The sequence below is a fragment of the Schistocerca gregaria genome, chromosome 2 (assembly GCF_023897955.1).
Source record: "Schistocerca gregaria isolate iqSchGreg1 chromosome 2, iqSchGreg1.2, whole genome shotgun sequence".
Taxonomy (NCBI): Eukaryota; Metazoa; Arthropoda; class Insecta; order Orthoptera; family Acrididae; genus Schistocerca; species Schistocerca gregaria.
This window is the reverse complement of record NC_064921.1, coordinates 75,353,635-75,377,619: the sequence shown is the minus strand read 5'-3', so window position 1 is coordinate 75,377,619 and position 23,985 is coordinate 75,353,635. Positions and strand designations below refer to the sequence as shown.

Sequence of the window (23,985 nt, the reverse complement as noted above, 5' to 3'; positions counted from 1 at the left end):
TAGATAACTGCATCTGCCTGATTTTATTATTAATGTTGTCTGCAAGGTCATTAATATGCAACATGAACAGAAAGGACCCCAACACACTTCTCTGGGGCAAACCGGAAGTTACTTTTATATCTGATGATGACTCTCCATCCAAGGTCACATGTGGTGTTCTCCCTACCAAAAAGCCTCAATCCAGTCACCAATTTCACTTGATAGCTCATATGATTGTACTTTTGACAATAAATGTAGGTGTGATACTGAGTCTAATGCTTTTTGGAAGTCAAGAAACACTGCATCTACCTGGTTACCTTGATCCAAAGGATCAATAATAAATAAATAATAGTAAAAAATAAATGTGGTGAGAGAAAAGTGAGAGTTGGGTTTCACATGATTGATGTTTTCAAAATCCCTGCTGGTTGGCATAGAGGAGGTCATTCTGTTTAAGACCCCTCACTATGTTTGAGCTCAGAATATGTCCTAAGATTCTACAACAAATCAATGCCAAGGATATTGGACAGCAGTTTTGTGGATCACTTCAACTACCCTGCTTGTAGACTGGTGCGACCTATGCCTCTCTCCAAGAACTGGGCAAGGTTTTTTGTTTGAGGGATTTATGATAGAATACAGTTACAAGAGGGACTAACTCAGCTGCAATTTCAGTACAGAAGCTGACAGGGATTCCATTGGGGTTCGGAGCTTTGTTCAGTTTGAAAGAATTAAACTCTTTCTCAACACAGCTGACATTAATACTTATTCGGCTCATTTGTTCAGTGGTACGAGGATTATATTAGGGCAGCTGTCCTGTGTTTTCCTTTGTAAAGAAATATTTGAAAACAGAGTTAAGCATTTCAGCTTTTGGTTTGTTACTCTGTTTCAGGTCCTGTCTCATTCGCTAGGGACTAGAAACTAACTGTGGTGCCACTAACAGCCTTTATGTACGACCAGAATGGCTTTGGATTATGTGAAATGTCATTTGACAATATTCTGCTATGGTAGTCATTGAAGGCATCATGCATTGGTCTCTTGACAGCCAAAAGCATTTAATTCAGCATCTCTCTGTCATTAGCCCTATGCTTTGTTTTACACCTATTTCCCCCCTGTGGGTTCGGGGGTAAGAATAGGCCCACGGTATTCCTGCCTGTCGTAAGAGGCGACTAAAAGGAGTCTCAAACGTTTCGGCCTTATGTGATGGTCCCCTACCGGATTTGACCTCCATCTTCTAAATTCTTCCGAAGAGCGAGCTGATTGGGGAAGGGCGCCTTACAAGGTGCAATGTGTCCATCGCTCATTACCATCTCTAGCTTGGTTGGTCGTCGTCGCATAGCTGTCCCGCCCACTCACCATCTCTAGGGCGTGGCTTTGTTCTTGGGTGCGGTTTTTGCAGTCTGCTCTGCTGTGTCGCTTTATGCGCCAATGACGATCATGGGCTACATTTCACCTGAAATCCAGCACGGTAGCCAGTCCGTTGTGGTGGGGCCGCCATGCACCCTGTCGGTTGTAGCCCCCTGACAACACAGGGATCGCTCTACTGATGCCTGCGCCATTAACTCCCCGCGTATGCCAAGGAGTAGATGCCTGTCTCCTTGGGGCATCGGGACTCCCGGCAATGGCCATCCCGCCAGGTGGTCGTTGCTGAGGCTGGGTGGCGCCCGTGGGGAGGGCCCTTGGTCGGAGTAGGTGGCATCAGGGCGGATGACCCGCGATGAAGCGTGGTACATCATCTCTTGCTGGCGGCCAGCCGCCAGCAGTCTCTAAGCGTTCTCGGCCTCAATACAACGCTCAGGCATATGATCCACAATCGTTCCCCTCCCTGGCCACACCATGGGAGGAACGAAAGGCTACGGTTGGCAGCGAACCTTATTCACCTCGCTATTTAGTCTGTACACGAGTCGATGGGGAATCGTTTATGGCGACCAAGCCTCAGTTTTTTGTCGAGCACTTGGAGGACAAGTTTGGGGAGGTGGAGGGCTTGTCCAAAATGCGCTCTGGGGCAGTATTGATCAAAACGGCATCCTCTGCACAGTCACGGCGGTTACTCGCTTGTGACAAGTTGGGGGATGTTTCCGTCACGATCACACCCCATAAGAGTCTCAACATGGTCCAGGGCATTATATTCCATAGGGACCTACTCTTGCAGTCAGACGACGAGCTGCGCGCCAATTTAGAACGGCGGGGTGTTCACTTCGTCCGGCGCGTCCATCGGGGTCCGAGGGATAATCAGGTAGCCACCGGCGCCTTCATCTTGGCCTTCGAGGGTGACGTCCTACCCGAAAAGGTCAAGGTGATGGTCTACCGATGTGATGTGAAGCCCTATATCCCTCCCTCGATGAGGTGTTTCAAATGCTGGAAGTTCGGCCACATGTCATCTCGGTGTACTTCCAGCATGACATGCAGAGATTGTGGACGCCCTTCACATCCTAATACTGCATGTGCGCCGCCTCCCATCTGTGTGAACTGCGGCGAACACCATTCCCCTTGCTCGCCAGACTGCAAGGTTCTACTGAAAGAACGAAGGATCATGGAATATAAGGCCCTGGACCGCATGACCTATACTGAGGCTAAGCGGAAATACGAGAGGCTACATCCTGTGGCTCTGACCAGCTCCTATGCCACCGCTGCCAAAACAGTAGTTTTGTCATCTGCTGCACCGATTCCACTGAACACTCTGAGCCGGAATACTACACCTGCCCCCTTGATGGTGGGGGGCACTTCCCCATCTGTTGCTCCTGCACCACCTACCTCAGGAGCAACGACCCCCCAACCATCGGGGACACAAGTCCCCAACTCTAAGCCGGAGAAGCGTCCGACTTCTTCGGCGACTCTCTCTCGCAAGGGATCCCTCGGGTCCCTCCCTTCCCAGGTTTCCACCTCTGGGAAGGGTGACGTCAGCCAATGGCTGAAAAGCAGGCCAGCAGCTGGTCGCAGGGCTTCCCGCTCCTCCTCCGTCCCGGAGACTGACTCGGTGGAGCCCTCCCAGCCAGTAAAGCCCAAGGAGCAGAGAGAGAAGACGAAGAAGAAGAAGGCCTCTAAGGCCAAGGAACGCGCGGTGGCATCCACCCCACCGCTCCATACAGGCTCTGCGTCTGGGGATGAGGTGGAGATCCTGGCGTCCGCTGAGGACCTGGATCTCGCCATACCCTCAGACGCCAAGGACGCCGATTGTACTGGTCCTCGATCGGTGACAGCAGGTGACCCAGTGTCGTGATCTGCCTCCTCGGTCCCTTCACGCCTATTTCGCCCATGGACAAAGTGATTCTCCAGTGGAACTGCAGCGGTTTTTTCCACCACCTTGCTGAGCTCCGCCAACTCGTCAGCAGTCACCCTTTCTTCTGCATTGCCCTCCAGGAAACGTGGTTTCCGGCAATGCGGACCCCTGCCCTACGAGGGTATCGGGGTTATTATAAGAACCGGGCAGCTTATGAGAGGGTGTCTGGTGGAGTCTGCGTCTACGTCCTTAACTCTATCTACAGCGAGTGTGTGCCTCTTCATACACCCTTAGAGGCTGTCGCTGTAAGGATGTGGACGCCTCAGCCTATTACTGTCTGCAGTTTGTACCTTCCGCCGGATGGTGATGTCTCTCGTCATGTGTTGGCTGCATTGATAGGACAACTGCCGCCTCCCTTTGTGTTGCTGGGCGACTTTAACGTCCATAACCCCTTGTGGGGTAGCGCCGCGATTACTGGCCGGGGCAGAGATGTCGAGACTCTTCTGTCACAGCTTGACCTCTGCCTTTTAAACACGGGAGAGGCGACCCACTTTAGTGCGGTCCATGGCTCGTTTTCGGCCATTGACCTTTCTATTTGCAGCCCCGGACTTTCACCATCCATCCACTGGAGGGTCCATGACGACTTATGTGGTAGTGACCATTTCCCCATCTTTCTGTCACTGCCACAGCGTCACTCTTCTGAACGCCCCTCCAGATGGGCTCTGAATAAGGCTGATTGGGACTTATTTACATCTGTCGCAGTGATCGCACCTCCTTCCACTGATCCGATTGATGCGGTGGTTCAGTCGGTCACCACCAGCATCGTTTCTGCGGCGGCAACTGCGATTCCCTGTACGTCCGGGTCACCTCGGCGGAGGACTGTGCCGTGGTGGTCGCCCGAGATCGCAGAGGCGATTCGAGATCGCCGGCGGGCTCTTCAGCGCCATAAGCGGCACCCGTCGTTGGAGACCCTCATTGCTTTTAAACAGTTCCGCGCCCGAGCCCGACGCCTTATTCGCCAACGGAAGCAGGAGTGCTGGGAACGTTATGTTTCCACCATTGGCGTCCGTACCTCTGCATCGCAGGTTTGGGCCAAGATTCGGCGACTCCAAGGCTATCGGCCACCTGTCTCTGTCCCTGGGCTTTCGCTGAATGGAGCAGTGTGCACCGACTCCGACACGATTGCGGACCGGTTAGCAGAGCATTTTGCTCAGTGTTCCGCGTCAACGAACTACCCGTTGGCCTTCCGCTCCCGGAAAGAGCGGTTGGAAAGTCGGAGGCTTTCCTTTCACACGCGCCACGCGGAGTCGTACAATGCTCCTTTCAGCGAATGGGAATTCCAGAGCGCACTTTCTGCTTGCCCTGATACGGCTCCTGGACCAGACCGCATTCACAGCCAGATGCTGAAACACCTCTCAGTGCCTTGCCAGCGACGCCTCCTAGATCTTTTCAATCGCGTCTGGGTCGAGGGTGTTTTCCCGTCTCAATGGCGGGAAAGCATAGTCCTCCCCGTATTGAAACCTGGCAAGAACCCGCTGGAGGTGGACAGCTATCGCCCCATAAGCCTCACCAACGTTCCTTGCAAGTTGCTAGAACGTATGGTGAGCCGGAGGTTGAGTTGGCTCCTCGAGTCTCGGGGCCTTCTGGCTCCGTCTCAGGGTGGGTTCCGTAAAGGCCGCTCTGCCGTCGATAATCTGGTCTCCCTGGAGTCTGCCATCCGTACAGCCTTTGCGCGCCGCCAACATCTGGTTGCCGTCTTCTTCGACATGCGGAAGGCGTACGATACGACTTGGCGCCATCACATCCTGGCCACACTTCATGGGTGGGGCCTTAGGGGCCCGCTCCCGATTTTTATTCAGAATTTTCTTTCGTATCGTTCCTTCCGCGTGCAAGTAGCTGCGTCGCATAGTTCCTCCCGGGTCCAGGAGAACGGGGTCCCACAGGGGTCTGTCCTCAGTGTGTCCCTGTTTTTAATTGCCATCAATGGGCTCGTTGAGGCGGTGGGGTCGTCCGTCGCGGCTTCTTTATATGCGGACGACTTCTGCCTATATTACAGCTCCAGTGGCATCGCCGCTGCTGAACGGCAGCTGCAAGGTGCCATCCGCAAGACGCAGTCATGGGCTGTAGCGCACGGCTTCCAGTTTTCGGCCGCGAAGACCTGCGTTATGCATTTCTGCCGGCGTCGCACGGTTCACCCTGAGCCGCGCCTTTACCTTGACGGTGAACCTCTTGCTGTGGTCGCGACGCATCGGTTCTTGGGACTGGTGTTCGATACCCGGTTGACTTGGCTGCCCCATATTAGGCAGCTGAAGCAAACATGCTGGCGGCACTTAAACGCTCTCCGTTGCTTAAGCCACACCAGGTGGGGTGCCGACCGGTCCACCCTCCTCCACCTATATCAAGCGCTGATCCAGTCCCGCCTTGATTATGGGTGTGTGGCGTACGGTTCTGCCTCGCCTTCAGCATTGCGATTGCTGGATCCCATACACCACTGCGGGATCCGCCTCGCCACGGGAGCGTTCCGGACAAGCCCCGTCGACAGCATACTTGTGGAGGCTGGTGTCCCTCCATTGCGGTTCCGGCGTGACCGCCTTCTGGCCGCCTATGCCGCTCACGTTTATAGCATGCCAGGGCATCCAAACTACCGTCTCCTGTTCCCGCGCTCGATCGTCCATGTTCCAGACAGGCGGCCCCAGTCAGGGTGTCCCATTGCGGTTCGCCTCCGGGACCTTCTCCGTGGCCTTGACTTTTTTCCTCTGCCGCCTGTTTTCCGGGCCAATCTCCGTCTGCCCCCGTGGAGTGTGCCCCGACCGTGCCTTCGGCTCGACTTGGCACAGGGTCCGAAGGTCTCAGTGCCTCCGGAGGCCCTCCGCCGCCGCTTTCTTTCCATCCTGGCCGAGTTTCCGAACGCGGCGGTGGCCTACACCGACGGTTCGGTGGTCTCTGGTCACACTGGTTACGCTCTCACTCTACGGGATTATTGTGAGCAACGGTCATTGGCAGCTGGCTCCAGTGTATACACTGCTGAGTTGGTTGCCATCTGTCGTGCCCTAGAGTTTCTCCGCTCCCGCTCAGGTGAGTCCTTTGTCATCTGTAGTGACTCCCTGAGCGGTTTACGAGCTCTTGACCAGTGTTTCCCTCGTTCCCGTCTGGTGATGGCCATCCAGGAGTCCCTCCATACTCTCGTCCGTTGCGGCCGCTCTGTCACCTTTGTTTGGTCCCCGGGTCACGTCGGCATCCCGGGTAACGAGCGGGTTGACGAACTGGCGAAACAGGCGGTCAGTTCCCCGGCCATGGAGATCGGTCTTTTAGAGAGTGACGTCCGATCCGTATTGCGGCAGAAGGTCCTTGCTGCTTGGCGTGATGAGTGGCGCACCCTGCCCTCTCCCAACAAACTTCGGGCAGTCAAGGAGACAACCAGTGTGTGGCGCTCCTCCATGCGGGGGTCTCGCAAGGACGCTGTCGTCCTCTGCCGGCTCCGCATAGGACATACCCGGCTCACGCACGCGTATCTCTTGTGCCGTGACGACCCGCCTCTCTGTCGCTGCGGATTGGCCCTGACCGTGGTACACGTCTTACTAGACTGCCCACTTTTAACTGCCCTCAGGCAGACGTTCGCACTGCCTGATACACTCCCTGCTCTTTTAACCGATGACTCTACTATGGCTGACTTAGTTCTCCGTTTTATTCGAGCAGGGGGTTTTTGTCATTCAATATGAGAGTCCCTTCTTATTTTTTTTTAGTGTCGACTGTGGCTTTTGGCCTGGGGTTTTAGTTTGTGGTGTTTTAATGTGTCCCTTGGTTGTTGGCCTTTCCAGTTTTATTTTCATGGTCGGCCAATGACCGTCGCACTCTGTGTGTCTTTTAATCTCTTTTCTCTGGTCTTCGTCTATGTCTTTCTTGTACTGTGTCGTCCCTTGTCGTCTCTGTTATGTGTTTATTGCTTGTTGGACTTTTCTTCGTGTATTATTATGGTCGTGGAACAAGGGACCGATGACCTAAGTAGTCTGGTCCCTTTAACCCCCCACAAACCAACCAACCTTACACCTATTATGCAGCAAATTATACTTCTTTAGAAGTTTCTGTACAGTGACTGTTTTCCATGGAGGTTCCCTCCCATTATGAATTGCCCTACTAGGTACATATCTGTCGAGCAGGTGGTCAGTTATTCTTTAAAACTTGTGCCAGTGTTCCTCTGCATACTCCTTACCTGTGCTGAAATTTTCAGGTTTATCATTCAGATATGGCATTACTAATTTTTTTGTGTAGTTTACTGAACATATCTATCTTTCTGCTTGTTTTAATTGTCTATTGTACTTTGTTAATCATTGTTACCACAGCCACTACATGGTCACTAATACCAGTTTTGACGGGGAAATTCTCAAATATGCCAGGTCTGTCTGTTGCCATTAGATCCAATATATTGACATGTAGAGGAAGGTGTAAGTAGATGAATGACAAACACTAACTTCACTTAACAAAAGTTTATTCAGCACTTGACATACAAGAGTGCAGAGCGAACTGCCTCCAGGCAGGACACATACGGTATATATACAACTACAGAACATTCCATTACAATGATTCTTGCCATTTGTGTATACTTCTAGAATGTATTCGAACCAAATACAGAAATTAAAATGTTTCATTTCAGGTGAGTTTTGAACTCACGACCCTCCATGCAACAATCCAGTATCATAACTACTATACTACAGCGACTGTGCTACTCAGCTTCTTCTGTGACATTGCTCCCTCCATAAGAGAACAGCGTCTTGGTGTTACATCTTCCTAGTCCAGGAACGAGTCGGACCTTGTACCTGTATTCACAGATGGCTCTAAACAGGGGGACTCTGTTGGTTGTTTTGTTGTTTTCCCTGATTGAGTCGTCAAGTTACGGCTTCCTGCGGCGTTTACCATTCTCGATGCCGAATTGTTTGCAATCTTGCGGGCATTGGAGCAGATGAGATGTGTTCCCAGTCTTAAGTCCCTCGTCTGTTCTGACTCCTTGAGTGCCCTTCAGACCATGCAACACTTGTACCCAGCGGATACGGTCGTCCAGAACATCCATGATGCCCTACTCCACCTGCAACGGCAGGGGAAGGAGGTTTCTTTCTGCTGGGTGCCGGGGCACGTGGGTATTAGGGGAAACGAACTGGCAGATGTGGCTGCCAAAGATGCATGTTCCCTCCTTCACATTGTTGAATGTGCCGTCCCCCTCCAGGCTGTAATTTCCCTTTTGCGTTTTCGTGTTATGCATCAATGGGAAGAGGAGTGGCTGGCAGTTTCTGACAATAAGCTGTGTCTGGTAAAGGCCACTATGCGACCATGGCGTACATCCTACCAGTCATACAGGCGGGATGAGGTTCTCCTCACTCGCCTCCGCATTGGGCACAGTCCCTTAACGCATGGTTTTTTACTCCGGCGGGAGGACCCCCAAATCTGCAGTGCTTGTGGCGTCCAGATTACTGTGCGCCACATTTTACGTGACTGTCTTTTATTCTCTGACCAGAGGGCGGTGGTTTCTTTGCCACCGGATTTGCCCTCTATTTTGCAAGACGACGCAGCGACTGTGGTTAAGGTCTTACGGTTTTGTGTCCTGTCCAATCTGTTGCCTCGGATTTTAGGGAGAGGGTTTTAATGTGCTGCTGGGTGACTGGCTCACCCAGGTTTTAGGTAAGAGGTCCGCCAGTCACGATTACCTCCTTGTTTCCCTTTGGTATCTGTTCTCTTTTCCTTGTGTTTCCTTTCCTTTTTTAGTGTGTTTCTTCTCCTCTTGTTTTGCCTCTGTATGTGAGCATTTGGAACTGCGTCAGGCCTGTGTCTTTTAGCCGTTCTCCTTGTTCGGTGTCTGTCTTCGTCACTTCACCGCATGTGTTCCTGTTTCTATGCGTTTGGGCGCTGATGACCACGCTGTTTAGCGCCCGTAAACCTCAAACAAACATACACACACACACACACACACACACAGGAATGAGTCGGTTCTGCATACTCCAACTCCTGATGACTGAAGTTCGCCCTGGTGGTGCTCTTTTTAGAACTTCCCTTGCTGCTACGTTCTTCAGTACCTTTCTGCTTGTTGCATGTCACTGGAGCTTCAAATTTACCCTGGGTTGCAGGATCCTTATAGGACTTCATTCGAAGGACGTGGACCGTACCTCTGATCTTTCATCGTCTTGTTTTGGGATCGAAATCTTCAACTTCATAAGTAACATCAGACAACTGTCTTACAACCTTATAAGGTCCAAAGTAGCACCTGAGGAGCTTCTCAGAGTGACCAACCTTCCGAACAGGAGTGGAGATCCAGATGAGGTCACCGGGCGGGTAGACAACAGACCGGTAGCTCGCATCATACCTTCGGCAATCATTTTCTTGAGCTTTCAGCGTACAGAGTCGAGCTAACTGCCGATCTTCCTCAACTCTGGTTAACACTTGGCCAATGTAGTCCACATCATCAGGATGTAACAAAAACACAGTGTCCATCGTCGTCGTCGCTGCCTCACGCCCATGCACCAGGAAAAATGGCAAAAATCCTGTGGTGTCTTGTTTGGCAGTGTTGTAGCCAAATGTCACGAAAGGTCGCACCTCATCCCAGTTGATCTGCTCAACATTGACGAACATTGATAGCATATCGGCCAAGGTCTTATTAAGGTGTTCAGGAAGCCCATTAGTTTGCGTATGGTAGGCAGTCGTCTTGTGATGAGTAATGTTGCATCAGCAGTTTATCTCTGTCACAATATTTGATTGAAAAACTTTCCCTTGATCCGTTGGCTTTTGTAATTGCATGGCTTGTCAGATAATCAGTGCAAACAATAATCCATCTATTGCCACTAGCAGACACTGGAAATTGTTCGAGTCAGCCAGGTGGTTTCTGAGGAACTGCCTTTCTCCTCTGGCACTTTCGACAGTGCGACACACAGTGGCGAACACTCCTAAATAAACCTGGCCAGGAAAATCTCTTACGGATCCTATCGTATGTCTTAACAAATCCTAAATGTCCGGCCTCAGATGTGTCATGGAATTTCTATAGAACATCTAAGTGCATGTGTTTAGGAATCATTGGTGGCCACCTATTTCGAAATGGATCAAAGTTTTTCTTGCAAAGTAATCCATTAACTACCTTAAACTGTCCTTTCACATCCTCTCACCAATTTAAGGCGAGCATAATTTGAGATCTCTTGGCATCCTTCTGCTCACCAGAGAGATCCTGGAATGCAGTGAGACAGTCACTCTCTTCATCAAAGTCTTATGATCTTGCACAGGGTTACTTGAGAGACAGTCGACGTCTTGGTGTTTTCTTCCACTTTTGTACACTATGGTAATGTCATACTCTTGAAGATGTAGTGCCCACCTGGCGAGTCGTCCTGTTGGTTCCTTAAGACCTGTCAACCAACAAAGTGAATGATGGTCTGTAACAACTGTGAATGGCCTTCCATAGATATACTGTCAAAATCTGCACATGGCCCAGATCACAGCAAGGCATTCTCTTTCTGTAGTTGAGTAGTTTCTCTCAGCTTTTGTAAGTATCCTTGAAGCATGGGCTTCTCTTTTCCATCCGAAATCAGCAGCAGAACAGCACCAATCCCATACCCACTGGCATCTGCGTGTAATTCTGTAGGTGCTCTCTCATCATACAGACCAAGTACAGGGTCAGTCATCAGAGCTTTTTGCAGCACATTGAAAGAATCTTGTTGAGCACCATCCCTGATAAATTTAGCATTGGCTTTTAACAACTCTCAAAAGTCTTTGATAAAACGACGGTAATAAGAACACAATCTGAGGAAGCTTCTCACATCTCTAATACTAATAGGAATAGGAAATTCCATTATAGCTCTAACCTTTCTGGGTCTGGCCGCACACCTTTGTTTGACACAAGATGCCCAAGTGTTTTGATTTCTTTTGCTCCAAAGCGACACTTTCTTGGCTTAATTTTCAGTCCGGCTTGTTGAAGACACTTAAGAACGGCTGTCAGTCTTTTTATGTGTTCATCAAATGTCTCTGAGAACACTATAATGTCATCAAAATAACAAAGACATGTCGTCCACGTCAGGACTCTAAAAGATTATCCATCATTTGTTCAAAAGTTGCTGGTGGATTACAAAAACCAAACGGCATTACTTTAAACTCGTACATGCCCTCAGGAGCGATGAATGCAGTTTTCTCACAATCAACATCATCTACTTCGATTTGTCAGTATCCCGAAAACATGTCCATGGTTGAGAAAAACTTGGCCCCCTTCAGACAATCTAGTGTATCATCAAGCTGTGGAAGAGGGTGAACGTCCTTTTTAGTTTTCTTGTTAAGCTTCGTGTAATCAACACAAAAGCGCAAACTGCCATCCTTCTTCCCGACGAGAACCACTGGTCACGAGCATGGGCTCTGCGAAGGCTGATTGATGTCATTCTTCATCATTTTCTCTACCTTGTCGTGAATTACTCAACGTTCCGTTGCTGACACACTGTAAGCCCTCTGGCTTATTGGTTGATGGCCTCCAGTGCTAATCCAGTGCTTCACCATCGATTTGTCTAATTTGCTCTTCGCCTGTGGATTGAAGCGTTCAGAGAACTCTTGAAGAATGGCAAGTAGCTTCTTCTGTTGTTCTTTAGTCAGATCTGGTGAGAGTCAAGCTAGAAGATCTTGTCTCATAGTGGTAGTGTTAATTTCGCCCACAGACTTGGCATGGGAGGTTTCTATGACGCTTAGCTCTTCTGCAATTAATGGCTCAGTGTTTGCTACGCACATGTGTCTTGGAAGGGTTTGCGGTTCTCAGTGACGGTCAACTATCCACAGTTCACAGAATCAGTTTTGAAACAAGACGACTGAGGCTGGGATGACCAAGTTATTCTTCAGTGGTATGCTTCTCTTACGTCCCACTACAAGATCCATGGGCTGCTGCATGGCATGAGAGCTTTCCTTTCCATCGCTGACTGCAGGACTGATCACTTGATCCAGCACACATAGCCTTCAGACACTCGGATGCGCATCTTCCTGTCCACAGTATCTCATCTCGTCTAGCATAATCTTGAAGTGACCACAATCTATAACTGCAACTTGAGAAGCTTTCAAGAAGTCCTATCCGAGAATGACGTCATGAGTACACTCTTGTAAGATGATGAATTCTAAGGGCTGTATATGGCCACTTATACCCACACGAATGACACATCTTGCTGTAGGTTTTACATATTTCCCATTAGCCACCTTCAGCAGAGATGCTTTGTTGTCGACGAATATGGTTTTCTGCAACTGGCGACGGTACTTCTCTGAAGTGACTTTATGTGATGCTCCAGAGTCCACAAGAGCGTGGGCTGGTCGGCCATCCATGAGGATATCAATGTAGTTTCCTATCATTTTTCTAGTGATAGACTGTGGAGGATATTTCTCTTCATTGGCCTCACCTCCAAGGAAGGTCGCACCCTTTAGTTTTCCAGGTTGCGGCAGCCTTGTGATTGGCTGGAACTTCTAAACGACAATGGAGACCTTGATCGGTGTGTTAGGGAGCGTCATCTCCAGTGGCTAGCTTGTGGCGATGGTGACCTATGTCATCCTGCACCCACATCTTTTTGTTCATCTTCGTCCTCCCAGAGTTGGCATCGGCTAAGATCGGTCTGCTGTCTTCTGGCATGGGCGTCATCAAATATGCGTCGCCTTTCTCGACAATAGCGCACCACATGTCCTGGTCGTCCGCAGTGGAAACATACTGGTTGGTTATCCTGGGTCCTCCAGACAACAGTCTTTTTTGATGCCCAAACAGATTTCTCATGAGGCATTGTAGGAACGTAACTTTGCCTGGGTCTTGACATTTTTACCATTTTAAAGGGAAGTGAAGGACAAGAGATTGGGTTCAATGTCTGTTCCACTTCCTCCCTTATTACCTCTTGAAGTGTCTTGGGTTTTTGCTCGCCATGCAATCCTAGTGCCTTCTGAACTTCCTCCCTCACTATCCGATGAAGAACACTTGTGAAATCAGTTGCTTCCTCCATCACAGACATCGATATGACATTTGGAAGCCATTCAAGCTTTTCTCAATATATTGGCACCATTTTATGAAGTCATCTGCTGTCGAAACCTCCTTCAGGAGTAGGGCTTGATACGTGACCTGAGCAACACTCTTCATGAGATGTGCAACCTTATCTTCCTCCTTCATTCAAGGATCCACTATTTTACACAGCTCCGAGATGTCTTGAAGGTAGGATGCTGTCGTTTCTCCTGGAGAATTCATCTTCAGCCGTGCTCTTCTGTCGTTGTGTGCCACCTAAATACTTGCGCAGTTCCGCCTGGAATACTTCCCAGCTTGTGAACTTCTCCTCGTTGTTCTCATACCATTGCTTGGCAGTGCCCTCCAAGTAGAAAAATGTGTTAGCCAAACACACAGTGTCATCCCATTTGTTAAATTTAGCTATACGGTCGTACACCATCAGCCACTTGTTTGGATCTTGGCCATCGTCACCAGAGAACCCGGAACTGAATATAGAAATTAAAATGTTTCAGTTCAGGTGAGTTTTGAACTCGCGACACTCCATGCAACAATCCATTATCATAACCACTATACTATGCTGACTGCGCTACTCGGCTTCTTCTGTGACAATATTTCCATCATGAGTGGGGTTCCTAACTATCTGTTCTAGGTAGTTTTCAGAGAAGGCATTTAGTAAGGTTTTGCAGGATGCCTTATTGTGCCCACCACTAACAGAACTGTAATTTTCCTGTTTAATTGTTGGATGATTAAAGTCTCCACTGATGATTACAGTGTGATTAGGCAACTTATGAACAGGTGAACAGGGGATTCCTCTAAGGTTTCAGGTTACATCAAGGGATTAGACTGGTGGGTGACAGGAGGATCCAGTTATCATTTTATGCCCACTGCTGATACTGGTCTTGTCCAAACAATTTCACATGCAGCTTCAGTTCCTACCTCTCCTTTTTAATACACTAGAAAAGGGTGCACTGCTCTGATCACTTGACCAGTAACAACTCTGGACCCTCTCTTGGACCACTAAAGTGTAATTCTCAGGTAAGTCGCATGTAACAACATATTCTTTCTTAATCAAGTTCTCTTTGATTTCGTTTACAGAAGAACTTTGCTGCTTAACTAAAAAAGAGCGCGCAGTATCAATGTGGTCAGTTTTCCAGCAAATAATTCAGTATACGTTAGTGAAGTCTTCTGCTTTGTTTCTAAGATACATATGTTTACTTAAATCCATTGTTGAAAAGTGATATCTTCAACCATATTATTATCAAATGCATTTTTTAGTATGCATTACAGGATTTGTATAAAAAGTAATGACTGATTTTTTGGTGACGTGACTGTACTTCGCCATGAGCGCTCGCCTGGGGTGTCAGTGGTGGTGGGGATGTCTGGTCAGAAACGTGCGGTGGACCAGTCGCCTGCGGGCTCTTGTCTCGGCAGCATCATGCGTTGAGTGGACACATTGCATCAACCAGAAAAACTGACGAAAACATTGACCCTGTGTGCATTTTATTGAACACTGACCATTGGATGAGTGTCAGCATGATAGCAGATGGCCTCAGACTCGATAAAATGACAATGCACATGATCACCAAAGAATTGTCGATGAGGAAGTTCTATGCCGAGATGGTCCCTAAGATTTTCCCTCTCGTTCAAAAGCAAGCATGTGTGGACACCTGCTAAGACAATATCCAGAGCCATGAAGCTGATCTGGAATTTTTAGATAATGTTATCACTGGAGATGAAACCCGAGTGTTTCAGTACGACCCGGAGACAAAGCACATGAGAGCCGAATGGCACACCACAGCCTCCCCACGTCCAATAAATGCTGACATGAGGAAATCAAAGATGAAAGCCAGGCTAATTGTGTTTTTTGACCTCAGGGACATGGTTCATCGCGAGTTTGTGCCTCTAAGTCACACTCGTAATGGCGCTTTCTATTGCGAAGTGCTCAAGAGACTGAAAACCAGGGTCCATCGTGTGAGGCTAGCCATCGCCGATGATTGGAAGCTGCCGAATCACACCTGCTTCATGGTGGCCAGCTACCTGGCCAAGAAAGGGATTCCAACAGTTCCCCAGCCCCCCTACAGTCCTGATGTGCCTCACCAGTCAGCTTTTGTGCCCCAAGCTAAAAACTTCCCTTAAAGGACACTGTCATGGGACCCTGGAGGAGGTCCAAGCCGCCACAACAAGCTTTGAAGACCATCCCAGACTCAGCATTCGCAGCAGCATTTGAAGCTTGGAAATCTCGCATGCAGCAGGTTGTTGACTCTGAAAAGTCATTCATTTAAGAGTATTAAGTGGTTGTAGCAATATCTACAATACATTTTGATTCACAAGCTCAGTCTCATTACTTTTTAGACAAACTCTGTATGCTGGATCACTGTCAGATTACAAATATATTAATAAATTTAAATTTTTAATAGTTCCAATAAAATAGTGACTCAATATAGTCATTACTTTTTAAACATTTTACAAATAAATTTATGAAATATAATTTATTTACAATAAATTTATATATATTTCCGCTTACATATCTATAAATTTTATAAAAGTGTATTTTTTTGGAGTTAAATATGTATATTTGAAATTATATGAAGGTGTGAACCTGTGACAACCTCACTTTCATAGTAAGGGAATCAGTTAATAATAATGCGAAGTGTTGTATATAACTTCTTTAAAATTTGGAAGATGTGCTTTCCATTAAATTAAAAATTTAAATTTTCATTTAAATTTGAAAAAAGATTTTAGTCTCAAACCCATATTATGTTGTATAACACAGGAAATCTCAAGGAAAATGCTGCAAAATAACATCTCTCCTCTCTCTCTCTCTCTCTTTCTCTCTCTCTCTCTCTCTCTCTCTCTCTTTTCTCTTTCTCTTTCTCTTTCTCTCTCTCTCTCTCTCTCTCTCTCTCTCTATCTCTCTCTCACTTCAGGTTGCTGAATTTTCAAAATGGTCAATGAATTTTAATAACGTTCACTATTTTTCTTTGCTTGTATGTAGGCTACCTCTGTGCTAAGTTTCATCAACATCTGACAGTGAGAGTTAAAATTCATATTAAAATTGGATTGATTTGACATGGAATGTCCTAAGTCTTCACTGCTCAAATGCATGCTGTAAGCATATGTGATGCTCACCCATGATCATTGTGTAGACATCTGTTTAAAGAGTTGGGCATTGTAACTAATGCTTCACAATATACTTTTTCCCTCTTGAAGTTTGTTGTACAAAACCCACTGCATTTGAAAAGGAACGACGATTTACACAATTTCAATACTAGAAGGAAAAATGGCATTCATTACTCCACATAAAGTTTGTCTTTAGCACAAAGTGGGGTGCACAGTGCTGCAACTAAAAGTTTAGAACATTTATCCAGTGATGTAAAATATCTGACACACAAAGTAAAAAATGAAAACAAACTGAATAAGTTTCTCCTCGACATTTTGAATATAAGAATTTCTGTTATTGTAATGTGGAAAAGGCGGTGGGTACGAATTACTCACCCACATAAGTAAATTAATTTGTGTTGTGAATGTGAAATGGCTCATTCTATATCATGATTTATCGTGCAAAATGGTCTATGGAACGTGAAACTATCTAACTATCTGTTCGAACCCAAAGACTTATACTGCATCGGCATGGCCATGTTGCAAAATATACTGTAAATAGGATTACATAGCACAGTAATCTGATTATTGTACTTATAATTTTTTTAGTTTAGCTGTGTTCAATCCTTCTGTATGTAATGAAATAGGCCTAAGTTACTAGTATTGTTTCCATATGTGAATTAAGCTTCTGTCTCATTTATTATGGCCTTCAGCAGTGTCTAAATACTTCTTTCTTATGTTTTGTGGGAAGGGAATGGAACAGTGTGCTTTCCCACAAGTGATAACTGAATATTGCTGTTTTGCATGTGGAAAATTCAGTGGGTCGGTCAATAAATAATCAAAAGTTCATTCATTCGATATCAAACATTTCCTTTTCTAAATTTGAGTGTTTGGAATAACCGTTCAGATTAGTTATATTTGTTGCATATAAGCATATTGAGATTCCACAGGATTAGGACATTTTAGAGAAACATTGTGCATAATACATATTTCACACAAGAAATAGGTGGTTGGTTCCCAGATATGTAAATGCATTAATATTCATTAATAGGCAGTTATATAAATAAGGATTATAATGGATGGAGAAGTTGGTAAAACCCCACTGCAGTCTTAGAGGAGGCATTTATCCAGCAGTGGATGTCAAATGGTGGCTGGTGCTGGTGCTAATACACTCCTGGAAATTGAAATAAGAACACCGTGAATTCATTGTCCCAGGAAGGGGAAACTTTATTGACACATTCCTGGGGTCAGATACATCACATGATCACAGTGACAGAACCACAGGCACATAGACACAGGCAACAGAGCATGCACAATGTCGGCACTAGTACAGTGTATATCCACCTTTCGCAGCAATGCAGGCTGCTATTCTCCCATGGAGACGATCGTAGAGATGCTGGATGTAGTCCTGTGGAATGGCTTACCATGCCATTTCCACCTGGCGCCTCAGTTGGACCAGCGTTCGTGCTGGACGTGCAGACCGCGTGAGACGACGCTTCATCCAGTCCCAAACATGCTCAATGGGGGACAGATCCGGAGATCTTGCTGGCCAGGGTAGTTCAGTTACACCTTCTAGAGCACGTTGGGTGGCACGGGATACATGCGGACGTGCATTGTCCTGTTGGAACAGCAAGTTCCCTGGCCGGTCTAGGAATGGTAGAACGATGGGTTCGATGACGGTTTGGATGTACCGTGCACTATTCATTGTCCCCTCGACGATCACCAGAGGTGTACGGCCAGTGTAGGAGATCGCTCCGCACACCATGATGCCGGGTGTTGGCCCTGTGTGCCTCGGTCGTATGCAGTCTTGATTGTGGCGCTCACCTGCATGGCACCAAATACGCATACGACCATCATTGGCACCAAGCCAGAAGCGACTCTCATCGCTGAAGACGACACGTCTCCATTCGTCCCTCCATTCACGCCTGTCGCGACACCACTGGAGGCGGGCTGCACGATGTTGGAGCGTGAGCGGAAGACGGCCCAACTGTGTGCGGGACCGTAGCCCAGCTTCATGGAGACGGTTGCGAATGGTCCTCGCCGATACCCCAGGAGCAACAGTGTCCCTAATTTGCTGGGAAGTGGCGGTGCGGTCCCGTACGGCACTGCGTAGGATCCTACGGTCTTGGCGTGCATCCGTGCGTTGCTGCGGTCCAGTCCCAGGTCGACGGGCACGTGCACCTTCCGCCGACCACTGGCGACAACATCGATGTACTGTGGAGACCTCATGCCCCACGTGTTGAGCAATTCGGCGGTACGTCCACCCGGCCTCCCGCATGCCCACTATACGCCCTCGCTCAAAGTCCAACAACTGCACATACGGTTCACGTCCACGCTGTCGCGGCATGCTACCAGTGTTAAAGACTGTGAAGGAGCTCCGTATGCCACGGCAAACTGGCTGACACTGACGGCGGCGGTGCACAAATGCTGCGCAGCTAGCACCATTCGACGGCCAACACCGCGGTTCCTGGTGTGTCTGCTGTGCCGTGCGTGTGATCATTGCTTGTACAGCCCTCTCGCAGTGTCCGGAGCAAGTATGGTGGGTCTGACACACCGGTGTCAATGTGTTCTTTTTTCCATTTCCAGGAGTGTACAAATACTAAAGTGCATCAAATGATTTTTAACTACTGTAGCCAAGCACCATTGATTGATAAAAATTCATAGTGTTTATTTACATGTGTGATGCATAGTTAATAAGATTTTATTCATTTATTCATCCATCCAGAGGTCATTTCACAGTGATATAGGATTTATTGTAATGTAATGAAAATAAACAACTGAAAATACACACACACACACACACACACACACACACACACACACACACAGTATACAGGTGTGTTTCTATGATGACAGGATAGGTGGTCTGCCATGGCATTGATAACATATAAAAGAGTTTTTTCAACTAAGAAATAGTTGACCACGAGTAAATCCCTCTACCTTCTCTTAAATGGAATTTCATTTGTGGCTTAACTTTTGATGCTTACTGGCAGGTTACTTGAAAACGTTAATTCCTGAATAATGGACAACTTTCCAAACCAAAAGCATGGCTTCAAATCTTAATGTAGATAGTTCTTATTCTCAATATATATGCAGGTTTTTACCGTGACTTTGACTTGCATTAATAGTATAAATAAAGTTCACATGCATGTGCTGTAATAAGGATTCAGACCAAAGTGGGCCTGTTTGACAGTTCACTTGCGAGGAAGTTTCAATTCACTTGTGGTTTATAACTTTGTATGATTGTTTGTTTTCAGGACTCTTTCTCAGAGCTAGATGATTCTGGTGTAAGTAGTGTGGATGAAGCATTCACTCATACAAGCACACTTTCTGTGGGGCATAAAAGTGCAGATTTAGAATGTACAAGTAGAAACGAAGAGTTGGTGGAATTAGTTAATAAAGGTGTTGAGGCTGAAAGGTGGCTGAAACGAAATGTTCAGAATTGCTGGTGGATCACAGGCAATGTACCAAATGAAGTTCACAGCAAATACCCTTGTGCAAATTTTGCGGAAAGTTGGTGAGTAATTTTCCCAGCATAATTTTCCCTGCTACACGTTCTCCAATTGTGGCATTTATTGCATCATTAAAGTGTAAGGACTGAGAAAATCAAAAGTACTTGTTCTCGTCTAAATAGCTTACAAAAATTCAAAGCAAAGAATGTGTTTAAGTGTCTGGATATTAATGAATATCAGTTTTCACAAGTTTCATTGAAAATTTTCTTATATTAATTGATAAACATGAAATGAGGAAGTAATGAATATGATACAACCTGCCTGCTTTGACCAGTGATGCTGTTGGCAAGGGTTCACTCAACAAGTATGGTGACTCTGTGGGAATTTGGGGTCCTGTGAGGACTGTTGTTATTAATGCCCTTAAACATATTTAAAATTTGAAAATATCAGACCACAGTAGGAAAGTAAGAGTTGAAACTACAGAATGCACCATGTATGTAAAAACAGAATAAGGTCAATTTCGTGTCACAATTGTTGACTTCACCAACTATTGGTCAGATGATCATGTTCCAACCTACCCTAGATGACGAGCTACATTATAGGTCAGTCTGTCACCACAACTGTCATTTTCAGAAAATGGTGTCAGTGGTGTCACCACTGGTCAAAGCAGTACAGCAGTGTCGTGAACTTAACTAAATGCATGAAATCGAATCCTATCTATTGACAAAAACAACCTTCTGTAACTCCAGAAAAAGACGTGTAGTTATGTAAGCAGTGGGATACGTAAATTATGTTTTTTATGTATTGTTTATGAGTTTTACTGCTATGCATTTCACTAAATATAAATTTATAAATAGTTTCTCTTCTAGTATTGTTTTTGTGGATTATGATCTCCTTTTGCAAACTGCAGTTAATTTAAGATGACAAATTCTTTGTAACAATAAGTATTCCACTGGCATATTAGAACTTTTAAACCTTCAACAAAGTTGTATGTGTTTGATTTTCATTCATTACTTGATGTTGCATTCTTCGTATCCAAAGCTATGGTGTTCGTTCACTTTTTTGTCCAAGATTTTTCCTGTGACTTACCACTTCAATCTTGCTTTGTAAGGTAAGATATAGCTGCTATCAACTCACAGATTAGTTCAAAAACTGCAGTTCTTTACTAAGCATAGTGCCATTGAAGGTGGTATGCCCCTGCATTCGTATGACCTATGAACTGTCTTACTCATCCAGGTACAGGCTGTCCTACAGTTGAGCCTGGACCCCAGATCACAGTACAACTTAGCATTTTACCCACCCACACAAATAATTTTTAAGGATAATAAGAGAAAATATAAAATTGCAGCATATGAAGCAGGCAAAAGGAAATGCAAATGTCTAAAAAATGTTATTGACAGAAAATGCAAAATGGCTAAGCAGAAATAGCTAGAGAACAAATGGAAGCTATAGCATATATCACTAAGGGAAAGATAGGTATGCCTACAGGAAAATTAAAGAGGCCTGTGGGGAAAGATAAGCAGCTACATGAATATCAAGAGCTCAGACGGAAAGCCAGCCGTGAACAAAGGAGGGAAAGCTGAAAGGGGGAAGGAGTATATAGAGTGCTTACACAAGGGAGAGCAACTTGCAACAGTATTATAGAAATGGAGTTGGATATAGATGAAGAGTAGATGAGAGATGCGATATTGCAAGAACAATTTGACAGAGCGCTGAAAGGCTCCGGGAATAGATGATATTCCACGAGACCGACTGGTAGCCTTTGGAGAGCTGGCCATGACAAAACTTCCATCTGGTGTCCAAGATACGAGGCAGATGAATTACCCTCACACATCAAGAAGAATGTAGTAATTCCAATTCCAAAGAAAGTAGGTGCTGACAGATGTGAATATTACCAAACTATAATATGTCATGGTCTCAAAATACTAACATGAATTCTTTATGAAGAATGGAAAAAAACTAGTAGAAGCTGACCTTGGTGAAGATCAGTTTGAATATCAGATAAATGTGTGCAGACATGAAGCAATACTTACCCTAGAACTTAACCTTAGAAGAGAGGTTAAGGAAAGACTAACCTAAATTTACAGCGTTTTAGGTTGAAAGAAAACTTTTGACAGTGTTGACTGGAATGTTCACTTTGAAATTCTGTAGGTAGCAGGGGTAAAATACAGGGAGGCTCTTTACAACTTGTAGAGAAACCCAACAGCAGTTATAACAGTTGAGGGGCATGAAAAGGAAGCAGTGATTGAGGAGGGAGTGAGATAGGCTGAAACCCTATCCTCAATGTTATTGAACCTGTACATTGGGCATGCAGTATGGGAAACCAAAGAAAAATTTGGAGAAGGAATTCAAATTCAGGGACAAGAAATATAAACTTTGAGGTTTGCTGATGATATCGTAAATCTATCAGAGAGAGCAAAGGACTTGGAAAAGCAGTTGAATGGAATGGACAGTATCGTGGAAGGTGGGTATAAGATGAACATCAACAAAAAAAAGGATAATGGATTGTAGGTGAATTAAATCAGGTGATGCTGAGGGAATTAGATTAGGAAACAAGGCACTTACAATAGTATATGAATTTTGTTATTTGGACTGTAAAATAACTGATGATGACCAAAGTAGAGAGGATATAAAATGTAGACTGGCAATGATAAGAACAGCATTTCTGGAGGCAAGAAATATGTTAATATCAAATATAGACTTTAGTGTTAAAAAGTCTTTTCTGAAAGTATTTGTATCAATTGTAGCAATGTATGGAAGTGAAACATGGATGATAAATACAGGATTGCCACAAGTTCTGTAAATTGGGGAATTTCAGATGTGTCAGGGAAATATCAAGGAAATTGGAAAAAAAAAACACTGGAAAAATCTTGTTTTTGTCTCAATAGATGAAATGGTTTGTTTACTGAGATGTCGTGCATTGTCACTGGCTGGGCACAACTGAGAACATGCACTGCTTTTGTACTCCCTCAGTCTTACTGCTTCTCCTCTTCCTACCATTCCCCTCAGCTTTGTCACCACTTCTTTTCACTAGCCTAGCAGCTGCTGATGAGAGGCAGGGGAGTGTGATGAGTCAGTTGTTTGGACCTGATTCTCAGAGATTGTTGATGCAGCGGCCACAGATGGCAGGCGTGTGTGTATGAGTTGTGTCCGAGTGATTTTGTGTCCGAGTGATTTTGTGTCCGAGCGATTTTGTGTCCGAGCGATTTTGTGTCCGAGCGATTTTGTGTTTGTGTTTGTGTTTGTGTGTGCGCGCTCTTGTTTTATGACAAAAGCTGTGGCCAAAAATTTAGTCGTGAGGGGGTGATTGTCTTTTCTATGTGCCAGTCTGTGGCTCAGCGATCATCTTTACGGTGAGTTGCTACCTATCCTCATTAGCATTGATTCTCAGAGTATTTGTGCAAATCTTTTGCATGGATTGATCACCGTGCTCTCGTTTCATGAACACCTGGCCTCATGAGTGGATTTGCGCGAAGAGCCAAAACAGCAGACGATTTCTGCTGGTATCTCTAATGGATTGGGCCTGCTATTCTGAAGCCCGTCATTTCCCACTAATATGCAGGCTGTGCCCATTGGACCTAACCTCACTGATCTGCCTGCAGGCGTCTGTTTGTGTTGGCATAATGTGACAGATTTTCATGGTTTATCCATGGACCAAGGACCGAGGTGCTCCTTGGCAGACCAGAGGCCATGGGTGATGGATTTCAGGAACTGAGTCTGTGTAACCACAAGTATGTTACACAGTGCAGCCTTTTATAGACATTTTGTTTATTGTAGTACATTTTGGCACTTGGAAAGTGGTGGTCCATTGATAGTGACCAGGCCAAATATCTCACGAAACAAGTATCAAACGAAAAAACTACAAAGAACGAAACTTGTCCAGCTTGAAGGGAGAAACCCGATGGCACTATGGTTGGCCTGCTAGATGGCACTGCCATAGGTCAAACGGATATCAGCTGCGTTTTTAAAAAATAGGAACCCCCATTTCTTATTACATATTAGTGTAATACATAAATAAATATGAATGTTTTAATTGTATCACTTTTTTCACTTTGTGGTAGATGGCGCTGTAATAGTCACAAACATATAAGTACATGGTATCGTGCAACATTCCGCCATTGCAGATGGTATTTTCTCCGTGATAAATTACCCGTGCTATAATGGACCATTTACCAATTGCAGAAAAGGTCGATATCATGTTGATGTATGGCTATTGTGATCAAAATGCCCAATGGGCGTGTGCTATGTATGCTGCTCAGTATCCTTGAGGA

The 23,985-nt window shown here is 45.9% G+C and overlaps 1 protein-coding gene across 2 annotated transcripts in view; it reads left to right on the top strand.

Annotated features, from left to right (window-relative positions):
* Positions 1 to 23,985, top strand: part of LOC126336347 (gamma-tubulin complex component 5) — a 203,596-nt gene that overhangs the window by 8,386 nt on the left and 171,225 nt on the right. For both annotated transcript variants that reach the window (XM_049999922.1, XM_049999924.1), the window contains exon 4: positions 19,520 to 19,779. In XM_049999922.1, coding sequence (XP_049855879.1) covers positions 19,520 to 19,779 — 260 coding nt within the window. The remainder of the gene's footprint in view (positions 1 to 19,519; positions 19,780 to 23,985) is intronic.